We start from the raw sequence: 13106 nt of genomic DNA on the forward strand, positions 1-13106 counted from the left end.
GTGCGCGCACCGAAGTTTGGGGCAAGGTCATAAATGAGGGGGGCCCAACTTTCGTCGCCGGTGTTGCATATGAGAAGCAAGAGACGGAAGAGCTTTCTCAGCCAGCAGCTGACGAGGACCTAGACGAGTCCAGTTAGCCTCAATGAAGAGAAGGCTGAAGAAAACTTGAGTTTGATGACGAAACTTCTTCAGTTAAAATCCTGTATAGAAGTGCACGTATAGACACCACTTGTATGTATCTGAAATCATATGCTGAAGCTGAGCTGGAATGCAAGCGACGCCTATACATGCAGTACTATTACTGGAACCATGTTAGCCCGCAAGGCATTGTTAAGAGCACTTCAGCGAGGCTCAAGCCAACATCTCCGAACTTACTGCACCAAAGACTGTAAGTGACAATACAACTGCGTAAATAAGGAAAAGAAGAAACGAACAAGCACCAGCAAGCATCAACCTTTTCTCCGAACGAAAGCGAGAGCCAAAGAGGATACATGTAGAGTCGCTGCATACCAGTCGTACCCAAAATCCCATAATGAGAATTGTCCCGAAGAACGGCACCTCAAACTAGAAGCATAATACGGAAAATTTTTTGGAAGCAGTGGGCGAAAATTTCACAAACGCGGTGGGGGCTTGGTGCAGGGTGGCAGATGTTGAAATTATTGCATGAGTTAAGAAATACATTGGAAGAAACGCCACGAGGTGTACATCTGAAACAACTCTGATTCTGAAATTTTGAACCGTCGAACAATTGCCAGTAGATGAGGAGACGGCAGCACTGCAGAGAATGCCACGGGGAAGACGCAATGCTCAAATATCTCTAGAGGGCGCTTGAAACGCAGAGCAGACAATCTTAGAAGTTGAAACTTAAAGTTGAGGTTCTAGGATTTTTTGAAGTGGCCCCGTTCCGTTCATGAGTACGCCCCAGGAGAATTTGTGGACCTGAACATAGCCAATACTGTGCAAAATGCTATTCGAAAATAAAATCGCCAACCAGAGCTTTCATTTCAAAAAAATACGCTTTTCAAGGTGAAAAGAATGATTCAAATGCAACGATCAGCAACCAGGAGGCCTAAAAACTTTGTGTAGAATTGAATTAACCACGAGGGAAGCACATCCGGTTTAGGGCATAATCCCCAATCGGTGTAATTTGATTCATTAAACCGAGTAAACACAAAGCAGGAAGTAAAAAAATTGTCCCTGGAGTTTCAGGACTATCAACTTGCGTTCTAATGAAGAAGCGAACGGCAATGGGGCTGCGCAAAGCAGTCCGGTTTCACCAGAGGTGCTACATTAGTCTCTGGCAAAAAAGTATGCAGCCGAAACATGCGGCATGGCATCATATAAGCTGTGTTAACATGCAGGAAAACACGAAATGCCACAAAATGTAAGCTAGATCTTCAGGGATGAATAGACGTCGCACTTCCTTTAAATAGGTCACTCCCTCGAGACACACTGTCGGGAGCAGTCGGGAGCAGCCGCATCGGCCATGTGAACAGATCGCGGTGAACAGTTCCATATTTTTGTTATGTATGCGTCTTTCTTCCGCATTTTATCCCATTGATGCACTTTTTTCAAGTTTCACTGAGGATCGCAGTGGTATTGTAGTGCCCGGACCAAGCATTCCACGGGAGACCGAGAACACCATCGACTCCAGCTGTGTGTTGTGCAGTGCTTGCGTGAACAGTTAAATATCAGGTGCTGATATAAGCAAATTTGACGCTCAGCAAAGTAAAACATATCACTGTCTTGCAAGAGGATCGAGGACTACGTGTCTTCGTAGCGACGAAGCTGCTCTGTCCATGTTTGCGGAGTGCAACAGAAATAAATTTATTGCCGCAGTGAGAAGGAAGAAACCCATCACTCTGTAGCCCGAAAAACAATTGAATTATCAACTTGCACTGAGTGTTCCCATTTACCAAATGCAGAAATGCACGCTCCCTTCCTTGCTCAAACAAGCAATCCAGCAGGGGAGAATGCTAAGCGCCAAGCCGTAATCCATTCCTTACTATATACTTCAGGTGGCACGCCGGACTGTTTCAGCACTTTGGAACCACAGTATACTGACCAGCTGTGGAATAACCGTGGGCTCGGAGTACGACCAAAGCAACCACGCCGCAGCCTATCCTTAACCGCGATTCTGGCATCGGTTGCTTCTCTTGTGACGGTTCTGGCTTGGCTAGGCTCATGTTATGTGCGCCGAAACAGAGCCATAGGCGTTGGGCCTACTCGACGCAATCTTTCGGAGCTCAGGAATGAAAACAACCTTTCGGATATTCTGGAGGAGTGCGTGTCACTCGAAGAGGAACTTGGCATTTCTCATGATGCGCCTAAGCTGGAGGAGGAGGAGGCAACTACGAAAGCTAGGTACTTCTCAATGCTACATGAATCTGCAGAAGCGTTCGAACGGACTCCAGACCAAAGTTCACGGACATCGCAGCAGGTTCCCACGCGGTTTCCAGAAAGCGGCTCTCCACAAAAAGCAGATGAAGCCCAAAGCAAAAACTCACTATTGCTGAGGCCACACGGGTACTGGGGAGCTCGAGAGGAAGCATCAGAACTTCTCCCGAGCATTTCAGGTGGAGGAGCAGCGCCTTCCTTACATCCTGCTGGGAAGCCCAGCGTACATGGCGTCCCCAGAGAGCGGTTGCCGCCTGGCTTTGGCCCTCTTCATCAGACGACGCCGCAGCAGTTGGTGCCTGCTGAAACACGTTCCATGCTCTTTACGAAGGATGCATGTGGCACGTACCTTAATGCTTCAGCTCCTGACGCCAGGACGGGCATGAACCCGCAGGTGCCATTTCGGCGTGTGCAAGGATATCACGAGAAAGGAACATCAACGTTTGAAGATATGCCATCGAAAACATCGACATTTTCATCGGCTGCGCCCACATTCTACAAAGCAGGGGAGGCAGCCGCTTCGTCATTCTCGGGTGGTGGTGCTCCAAACGCTGGTAACGAATCGAGGTGCCCTGGAGCCGTGTTAGAGGGAGCTTCTTTGCCGAGTGGCTCACAAGACCCTCAGGAACAGGCACGACAGGAAAAAACACTGGAAGGCTCGTCAGGCTATTCAGCCTACAAAGGTTCCGATTTTGCCAATTTTTCTTCTCACAGTCAAGTTGGTTCTTCCGTTTCAGGCCCACATGGTAGTGCATATGCAAACACCACTTTGCAAGGCATCCTATCGTTTAAACCGTCGCTTGGAACCGCTATGGGAGGCGTAACAGATTATTCTGCCAATCCAGACCAGAATGCTTCCAAGCCTGTTCATAATCAAGAAGCTGCCCCGTTATCCTCGCGATTCGAAAGCGGCGGTAAAAGTGCTTCTTCACGGGACCTTCTAAGTGCAGATACCTGGGTTGAGGAACTTATCCATGGCATTTATCCAACAGGCAGCCAACAAATGCCACAGGCTGAGGGCAATGTGGCCACGGGACTGCAAGACGCAACCAAGCCCGTAACTACTGCTGCACCCGCGTTCAAACTAGGCGCGAGGACACTTCTGACTACAGGTTCAATCTCTGACACGAGTGATGTCAGCAGGACTTCGAGCGGAAGCGCAAGTACGCCGCCCTTGAATAACAATCTTCCGCCTCGGTCTCAAGAGCAACGCATGTACGAAGTGGCATATCCGGGAGGAGGTGCTACTGACTTTTCAGCGCCTTCGAATCATTCATTTTCTGCTCCAGCCGTGGAGAGGACGGTTGCAGATGCTGGGAGCCACGCGGCATGGGACATAAGTTTGCATCCGTATGTGCGGTTGCCAGTCGCACAGCTGCAAGACGCAGGTGGTGGATTTCGCAGGAAATTTTCCTTAACAAAACACCCGATTGAGCGTAGCCCGTTACCAATCTACGAAGCGATGCGCACATTGTTTGCCAAGGCTGTCTTAACTCCTGAAGAGTCGGATCTTCTCCTTTTACAGGCCGAGCGCTTGGTCTCCTACGCGAATACCAAGCTAGCCATGTCCTCGAGACTAAAGTCACCCTATTTCATTGTTAGGAAACTAGCGTCATTATTTGTGGCATTTGATTATCTGGTGTGCACAATTGAGGTCCTAGGAGACCAAATGGACACCGGGAGCTGGTGGGAACCGTTCGCACAGAGCTTTGATACAGATTTTACTTTTCCTACTTCAAGCATGCGTACCAAGAAAGCACGGGAAAGAATTAAATTGGCTAATCGCCTGAGCGCCGCATTATCGATTTACAAAAAGGGGGTACGCCCGCCACTTGAAGAGATTGTTGAGTTGAAGCGTACACTTTTCAGGAAAGTACGGGAGTATACCCAATTCAGGCATCCTCTTTGGCTTCTTTGGGTACATGATGACGTATACCCATTTTGGTTAGGCAACGGTGCTAAAGATCAACCAAATAGTGGAGGCGGCGGTTGACCGATTCCGCTAAGCAGGACGACGTTCAATTCGCTATCTCTTCTGCTGCGGACCAATTTTTCTTTTCACAGCAGCGCCCCGATCGCCTAGCTGCAAACTTTGCTAAACAGCAGCTCAATACTTTTCTTTTGCTGCGTCTTCTGTAGTCCGCAGCGGCCACTGCGCATGTTGCAGGCGCAGCGGGCATGCTAGTCCAGGCGCGCACGCCAACAGTGATTTTTTCCTTAGTGCAACACGCTCGCACGCCTAACCCTCTTCCCATTAAAGTCGCTGTACGCTCGTTTTCGATGCGGCACGGGCTCGGTTGAGCTTAAGGAAAAAGCAGGGAAGCTTTGGGAGAGCATGCAATTGCGGGGATGCCTTTGTGCAGAAAAGCATTGCTCACTCAGCAGTAGCTATTAGTTCTGAAGGCGCAGGACCTGGGAGGCGGGCATGATACCTCGAGTATCCATTTGCCATACCCAATTGCTGGTGCAGGGGCAAGCACAGATGCGTGGCCCGTTTCTGTGCTTTACTGTCGAATTCAACGTGCGTTGTGAAGAATGTGTTTTTCTTCTTTGCAGCAAAAACGCTCAATCTTAGCTCTGCAGAAGGCTTAGGGTTGATAATTCAGGATTGCAAGAGCCGCAATCACTTGGTTCTAAGATTCGCTTTCCTCACAGGTAGAATTCACTTTATTCACTCATGCTTATCGCACTGCACTCCTAACCCGAGTACGTCGGAATGCTATGCTTTTCAAATTACATTTTGTACCACTGCTAACATTGCAGTAGGCTAGCTGCCAGCAGCTGCTGCTGCAAGCAGCCTATGCGCTCAGTCTTCCACAAGATAAAACGCAGGGTTCCTGGCTAAAAGCTCGCAGAGGTATTGGATTGGGTCCAGCTGTAACAGAAGCAGACGGGGCCGGATTATTCGTGCAGATTCAATTTGCTGCTTTGGAAAGCCTACCTGCGTCATCTGCCCAACAGCGCTGAGTCTCAACGCCAGCAAACATCTTGTGTGTTCCTGACTTTTGAAGACGCCCCTTTAGCGTTTACCTTTTTTCTATTAAGGGAACAGCACAACATGCGAAAGGTCCTGCGGACAGACAGTATAGGGACGAGGCCGATTCTGCTTGTGCGTTTACTTGTCCTACCTTCTGGTCGGATTAGTTTTGCGAGAAGAAGGTTTGATATACATTTCTGGCCCTCAGAGTCATCACTCTAATAGCTTTTCCTCTGCAAATCAATACCTTCAACTGCCGAGCAAGGCGATTCATCAGTGATTTGTGCTACTGCAAGTGTCTCCAGCCTAGCTGAATCACCCTCGCGCAGTAATTGCTCTGTCCGTAAGAGCAGCACTTTAGCACTCGTTGAGTGAAGAGATAACTACTGCAGACAAGCATGTGATAGGTTGCCTGCAGGCACTCTTCGTAACTTCTGGGTAACCATGACCTGGTGCTCAAGGCCGAATTCTTCCCAGAGAGCATAGGCAATCAACGTGACCCTGCAAAGTGTCACGACAACTGAAAACGTAGTCTCCAACGCTTGGCTTGCGGATCGTAGCCGCAAGCATCTACCGAAAGCGAGCCCTTTCAAGCCACAGCGTTGAAAAGTTCTAGGACTCTTATCCTTGGACCGCGTGGCGCATTAAACCTCCTGAAACGCAAGGACGAGCATTTTCTGTACAGAGACAGAAGATGCGCACAAGGAATCATGGCTGTATGTGGCAATTGCCTCATAAGCAAGTTACCTAACGCAGGGCCAAGCCGTCCATCCTGTAGGTGATGCGCTCCCTTCTGGCGTTGTTCGCTAGCACTGACTGCAGCCAAACCACTGATTCCTCAAATCTCCAAAGGACTCTTCTGTACTGAGAGCTATGTGGCAACTAAAAAGAGCGTTCGGCACGGCACCTTGAGAAAACTACCTACCAGATGCTGCCTACTCTTCCATGGCAAACCGCGAGTGCGTCACAGCAGCACCCGTAACCGTGTTTCTGCTCATTACTGTTGCAAGCTCCCGTATACCTCCTAGTGGTGCAGAACTGCAATAAGCTGATATCAGTGATGCAGGAACTTTATGTAGGCGACAAAAATATGCCACTTCTGCCTCCGCATACAAGAAGTAAAGTGGCAGCTGGACTGTGATGACAAGCCCACGCTGCTTCGCCAGTATGGGCATCTTCTTTGCTCCAACTTGGAGCACAATAGCTGCTGCAGGATCATCGAACATATTGCAGTAAATTGCGACGTGCGACGTGCATTGCTCGTTCGAAAACGCTGCCGAAATTACTTGGAAAACTCCGCTCCCAATCTTCTGCTGTGCCTAAGCCCTAGGAGGCAGACGACATAAACTTGAGGTCATCTTCGACCCAGAGGTCCCATAACGGGTTCTGAAACTGACAATGAGTGTTTAACTTTGTAAATATGAGTCGTTTTAATTCAATAACTTCATCGCGTGGGGGGCGTTTTCCTGCCTTGTAGATAATCAGAGCAGCACTCAAGCGACGAACCATCTTCTTCAGCGCAACTGATGCATTACCAACAAATTTCCCACTGCTAACAGGAATCTCTAGATACAGCTGCTGCACAAACAGGTCCCACCAATTTTTGGCATCCATTTTCTCCCCAAGCAGCTCGACCGTGCACACAAGGTAATCAAGTGCAACAATTATCGAGGCTATCTTTCTGGCAAGGTGGAATGGAGCCGGCCGCATGTGTTTCCATGCTAACTTGATTCTTGCGTAGCTGGCCAAACGTTCAGCTGTAGATATCAGCTCCTCCACATCTTCAGCGTCTAGTGCAGGCTTGAGAAACAAGCCACGCATTGCCGTGTATAGCTTCATTGGAGTAGTTTCACGGACGTACATTGACAATGCGAACTCCCTACGAAAGGACCTGCGCACATTCTTCGGATCTACCACAGGCAGTCTCCAATATGGATGCATAAGCATATCTCTAGTTTCTGTGCGAGACTTTGGCAACTCGCCGGTTCCAGCCGTGAATCCTTCCGAGCAGTGCTGCGTAGAGGCAGCAGCCCGCTCAACTGGAAGAGCTTCCTCTGTGTCTTCTCCACGGGCTGCAAACGTGTCTGTTAGAACGGCGGACCCCGAATCAGAGCCGCAATCAGTTCCCCGTAGACGCTTCAAAGAGGGTACCACCACTACTGAAGAGGATGTCTGCTCAGCCGTCGCAACGCCAGAAGCGGCTGCCCTCACGGTGGTATCTTGCAGCATGGGGTCCTCTGTGACTAATTCGTAAGGCCTTTTCAGGGTAACGTGCGGAGTGAGGCCCCTGAAACTATCTTTCATACTGCCTTCTGCATGCAGAATGCAACCGACCGACTTGTCGTCACTCTGCAAGGGTGCCGGAGACGCAGCAGAAGGCTGCATCGAATGCGACGCACGCGGAAATTGTTGTGATGCCGACGGTCCGGAACCATCGACGGGAAACTGATTGGTCGCTTCCGTTTCAGGGTTTACTTCTGTTCCGTCCTCAAACAATAGCTGCGGGATATACATCAGCCACGCATCAGGAGCTAAAGCATCGAGCAGAGGAATACTTGTCTCGTCATCTGGCAAGGTGTAGGAGATGGCATTAGGAGGCGCCTGTTGCTGCGGCATGGCATGCGGTGAAACCATAATTCCACGAAACATGCCTTCGCCCCCAGTCTCATCGACGCCGTACTGTCCAACAAAAGACCATGCAGGCCGCTCATCTGAATACCACGATGGCGCATCTTCACGCTGTTTTCCGTAATGCAGGTTGAACCACCAGCGTCCATCTCCTCTGTCAGACGCATTTGATTCCACCGCGGCGAGTCCATTGGAATGACTGTGTGACTCTTCCCCCAATCGATGAAGGCTCTGATAATCCCGCCCATCAGTAAGTCCGGCAGGTTCATACGACGGAACAGGCTGCCCAGACCACCTTCTACTCGGCTCTTGAGGTCCAGAAGCACCGCGATAGAGACGAAGTTCTTCTTCCAGTGAAACACACCCTTCAAGAATATCTGACAACTCCTTATCACCACCGCCGTCCGAAAGGCTGCGCGGCTCTACTCCTGAGCCTCGTTTCTTGATTTGTTCGGCCAGACACAGAGCCAGAAAAGCCAAAGTGACCGCAAGGGAAACAGCTGAAGCTAATGCCGCAGGAAAAGAAGCAGAACTCGGCCGTTGCCGCCGTAGTCTCCTCCCGGGGCCAACCCAAAGCTGACCTGAATTTTTTGATCCCACAGAGATCTTAGTGTTACGGACAGGATCTGGTTTATGCGACGTGGAAGGTGCCAACAGTTCTCGCCACTCCCCTTCGAGTGGGTGGCGCCTTTCGGCTTGCAAGAGAGGGAGCGCTTCTGCGCTCGATGCACATAGACATTCAGCTATTATTGATAGTAAGAGAGGTAATGAGTAAAGATGTAGGAGATCGTGCCTCATGGAAGTACCCTGCGCTGGAAGCTGACTGCGTCGCATGATTTACCACTGGTCAGAATGTACCTTTTCATGAGACGTCAGTGCCAGTACAGCTCGTAATCTAATCTAGTCCTTCAAGGGAAATTAGGTTTTTGTTGTGACCCATTCGTTCGCCAAAAACTTCTGGGCCTTATGGAACCTGTTGTACAGGCCTGCACGAAGGCCAAACACAACCAGTTGTTCAGGGATATCTAACCTTCCATTGGTGCATGACGCTGCAGCAGCAGCTACTAGCAAACAAGTAAAATGATAAATGCCGCAAATATATTAGACCATGAAATGTAATTGAGCTTCGCTCTGGGACACTCTGCCCACACTGCTCCAAAGGGCAGGCGGCTATTGCGAGCTGTGTTGAAGTGGGCAAGACACGTCAGACATCCCATTCAACGGGAAACCATATCAAAGGATCCCCATATATTTTTACCCGTTATTAAATAATTATATTTCGAAACATAAAAATATTAGATGCCCAAAGCATGGGCGCGTTTCGCGTTGTATCTAGAATTACATCGCAGGTTTTGGGAAAGGCGCTTCTAGCAGAGTGGCATGATACCATCAACACTAAGTGGCTTACGTCAATGGAGCGTAAGATCTTGACTTAAGTTCAAATTTTTAGTCCATGTGAGTGCAGATACTGAATTAACTTTTTCTTTCCTTACTGTCCCAGAACAAATTTTTGCCGCTGGGTCCTGTTTGTGGCTGCGGATTGACCTAGTTTGCTCCGGCAAGGTATAGCCCGTCGAATGGGCAAATGTACGTGAGTCCTCCTTCTTTTGTTGCCTCTCTGCGTATTAGTTGTGTAAATAGCCCCGACTGGCTTGTCGAATGCGTTTTCGAGAGGTGGGCTCTAATGTCGATGACTGTTTGTATTAGCTGTTATGTTTGTGAATACAGTGGAGCAGCTCTTCTAAATACAGTGATTGAATGAACTCTATATCTCCGGTTGTGCTTTTGTTTAGGATTAGTTTGGTTTTTTAGAGGCTCATACTATGTCGTCACGTACAGGGCCGTGCGCTGCTGAATGAAGTTGGGAACGTGTAGTGTACAGGCAGTACAATGGGTTCTCTTGAGGCCTCTAGAGACGAAAAATAGAGCAGACCTGGTGATTCGATAAAATTGGCTTAGTTTTTACCGGGGTTAACGTTTGGGCCTAGGAAGCCCGCTGTTGGCCGAGTCACGAGGCGGGTTGACGGAGCACCGACCTAGCGAGGTGTAGACACGGACCTCGTGGGGATGCGCTCACCAGTCAGTTACATTTTGACCGATGTGTAACTTGGGTTTGTCCCTAATAGGGAGACTCAAAGAAGAGAAGTAAGGTTCCGATTTTGATCATTCGAGTTCACCCGCCGGTGAAGGTTTAGATTCCGTGTACAGCGGCGACAGCACAGCGTACTACAGAGCTTGTGCTTCTACTTCTGCGATTTTCACCTGTTCTCTCTAACACATCGCCTTTTTTGTTGCTTCCCTTAGTCCAGTCCTCATTCGCTGTTAGGCGCAAGCTTCTCGGTATTCCAAGCGTGTGCTGACAGCCTCTTTTCGGGCTTCCCCATCAGCCCGCTTAGAGGCCATGAAACCGGAGGAGCGAAGAACTTTTTCTACCTCTTAAATCGTAGATACATTGTCCCCTATTAGTATCTGTTGGTTATCAAACTGGGGTCCCTCTGCTCGTACGCGGTCCCTGTTTCTACTTTACCCGAAATTTGGTAGTCAGTACTAAAATGTCGACCAATCCCATCGTCATCGCCTGAAGAATAGCTGCTTAAGTTTATCAAATTATTACTTTGAATTTTCCCAAGTCAGTTGCGAAAGCCTAGCCGGGTCCCCTTATCTGGGAAATTTACATCAAGTTTACAACATAGGAAAGTGCAAAAGGACGTTTCACCCTGTCGGCCGAAAAGAACTCCTAGCCTTCGCTACAAATCGTTGGGTTACCTTGATGCGCAGCTGTCTTAACAAAGTGCAGAACTTATTCTGCATAAGATTGTAAACAACCCTTTGAACACACAACTTTGAGCAAAGGCTTTTAAGCACCAAGATTTATTTCGTCCGTGCCATGCAGCACTGCAGAGCATGTTGCCAGCTATCGTAAATGATCGCCATGGCTCAAGAACTTTGCTTACCCACGAATGTGATGCGGAAGAGATTTCTGCTTAGATAAGCCAAAATGGTCTACACACCAGTTGGCGTTTAGTGCAATGAGTCGATCGTCAGAGGCATCTGCTACAGAGGGAGCGACCAATAAGGCAACAGATCCCAATTTCGCTACTGGAAAAAACTCGATTGAGCCCGAGCCCAGATAAAGCCCCCTTCTTGAAAGTATCGTGGCTTCATTCGATGGAACAAAGGCACGAGCTCTTATATGAGCAGATGAAGCCGCCCGGCATTTTTGTTCCGAAAAGCATGATATCTGTGGAAAATGCTTTTACTTCGCAGTTTTCAGACCCTCACAATTCTACACCAGTAATACGCCTGCACACATAGCTATGTTATACCGGGGTTTGCTGTGAATTTCAGAAGCAAAAGACTACAGGCAGCAATGTTAGGAGATGTAATATCACGTCAGCTGTATGTGTGCTGCGTTGGTTGTCATCCGGCTGATAGATACGAAGATTTAGACGTTATCCGATCTCCTAGTGAGGATTGTTTGTGTAGTACACCGCGTTCTTTGCAGCGACTACGATGCTACACGGCCCACAACTTGGGCGTTCTATGAAATCTTCTCTACTATCGACGCATAGGTCGTGCAACGTCTACCATTTTAGTAAAAGGACATTTTTGTTTCAAATTCCGAAAAAACATATTTCCTAAAGGTCACTCCTCATGGTTCTTGCTTTGTTCGTCCGGTGAGTATGTGACGCGCACTGGTGCCGGCGTTGTCGGCAGCCCCAATCTTAGAGCATTCGCAGGCTTTTCTAGTCTATAGATGTTTATTTGCAAATAAAGTACACTTCTATTTCACTAGTAATAGGTTACAGCGCTCAATCTGCGTCTCAACCTCTTAACCGCTTATAGGTCATCAGTGTGATGCACAGGCACTACAATGGGGCTAGGTAGTCTCCTAGAGACGATAGCTAGCTAGCGACCTACAAGGGGACGCAACAATGGAGGAGGACAGGACCCTCCTACTAGGATAAAAGTAAGAAAAACTGTCTATCAGTTCAAATGCATACGTGAAATGTGTGGAAATTGTGTGGAGACTGGGGCTGGCGATAGCGCCGGCACCAGTGCAGGCCTCCTCCCCATAGGGCGTAGGAGGCGAGCTCCCAGAGTGGGGCGAATCGAACAGGGAGATTTTAAAACACTTAAGAATTATTGTATTTCGATGAAATTAAGCTACAGTTTCCAGGAAATGGGCCTACGCTAGGTGTAGTTTGTAGGCCTGCTCGAGGGGCAGGTAGCAGCGTAGTCGCAGCAGTAGGCGCTGCGCACTACATTTGGGAGCTGCTCCGGGATTGACACCTTTGTTCTTTCCCGACTTGGGGGTAGAAATGCCATGTTTTAAAAACTCGTGTCTAGAAATCTTCGCTCGGAAGGGGATGCAGCTCCGCAACGGACGCGTTATCGGCCCCACGCCGCAGGAGACTTCTACAATGTCAGTCAACAAAATGCCGAGCGGGACACGAGCCCATGATCGCCACGCGACTCCGGAGCCCACCGTGGCAGACCGGCCGCATGGGCATAAGGAGGCGCCCCCACAGGTGATACCTATGACCAATGTTATGCCAGGGGACAGTCCCTTCGTCACGTGGGACCAATTCCAGTCCGCAATGAGCGTGATAAGAACTGTTATAGGGGGGAACGTGGAATCCGACGCAACGACTCCCATACTACCAGAAGACGGTAACACTATGGAGGCCTTTCTGCTGCGCATCGAGCGCCGGTACACCCAGATGGGATTGGAACCGCGGGAGTGGGTAAATGCACTTATAGACCACCTTGTGGGCCCCGCTCTAACGTATTGGATGTATCTACGGAGAACTATCGACCTAAGCGACTGGACGACAGTACAGCGCAGGCTTTTTGAGCGGTTTGACAGAACAATGTCGCAGAGTCAATTGCTAACGGAGTTGGCCAAAGTACGGTGGAATGGTAACCCGAAGGAATACACGGACCGGTTTGCGGCTGTAGCGGAGCGTGGTTTGGGTTTTGCCCCCGACAAACTCGCGGACTATTACTGCACTGGGCTACCGACAGACCTCCATCTTCTAATAACCAATAACGGACAAGTGAAATATCAGTCGTGGGAACAAGCGGCGACCGCCGCAACACG

At 49.2% G+C, this 13106-nt stretch overlaps 3 protein-coding genes across 3 annotated transcripts in view; 2 read left to right on the top strand and 1 right to left on the bottom strand.

The window, feature by feature from the left end:
- Nucleotides 1-1927: 1927 nt before the first annotated feature.
- ENH_00056820 (hypothetical protein, conserved) lies at nt 1928-4390 on the top strand (the record flags this gene model as incomplete). The annotated part of the gene is made up of 1 exon (XM_013583873.1): nt 1928-4390. The coding sequence occupies one exon, from the start codon at nt 1928-1930 to the stop codon at nt 4388-4390; it is 2463 nt and encodes an 820-aa protein (XP_013439327.1).
- Nucleotides 4391-6700: 2310 nt separating this feature from the next.
- On the bottom strand, nt 6701-8800 carry ENH_00056830 (hypothetical protein, conserved; the record flags this gene model as incomplete). The annotated part of the gene is made up of 1 exon (XM_013583874.1): nt 6701-8800. The coding sequence occupies one exon, from the start codon at nt 8798-8800 to the stop codon at nt 6701-6703; it is 2100 nt and encodes a 699-aa protein (XP_013439328.1).
- A 3572-nt stretch (nt 8801-12372) lies between these two features.
- Nucleotides 12373-13106, top strand: part of ENH_00056840 (hypothetical protein) — a gene marked incomplete at both ends in the record, with an annotated part of 1154 nt that continues 420 nt past the window's right edge. The window contains one exon of the mRNA XM_013583875.1: nt 12373-13062. Coding sequence (XP_013439329.1) covers nt 12373-13062 — 690 coding nt within the window. The remainder of the gene's footprint in view (nt 13063-13106) is intronic.

This window comes from Eimeria necatrix, genomic scaffold (genome assembly GCF_000499385.1).
Source record: "Eimeria necatrix Houghton genomic scaffold, Enh_scaff474, whole genome shotgun sequence".
Taxonomy (NCBI): domain Eukaryota; phylum Apicomplexa; class Conoidasida; order Eucoccidiorida; family Eimeriidae; genus Eimeria; species Eimeria necatrix.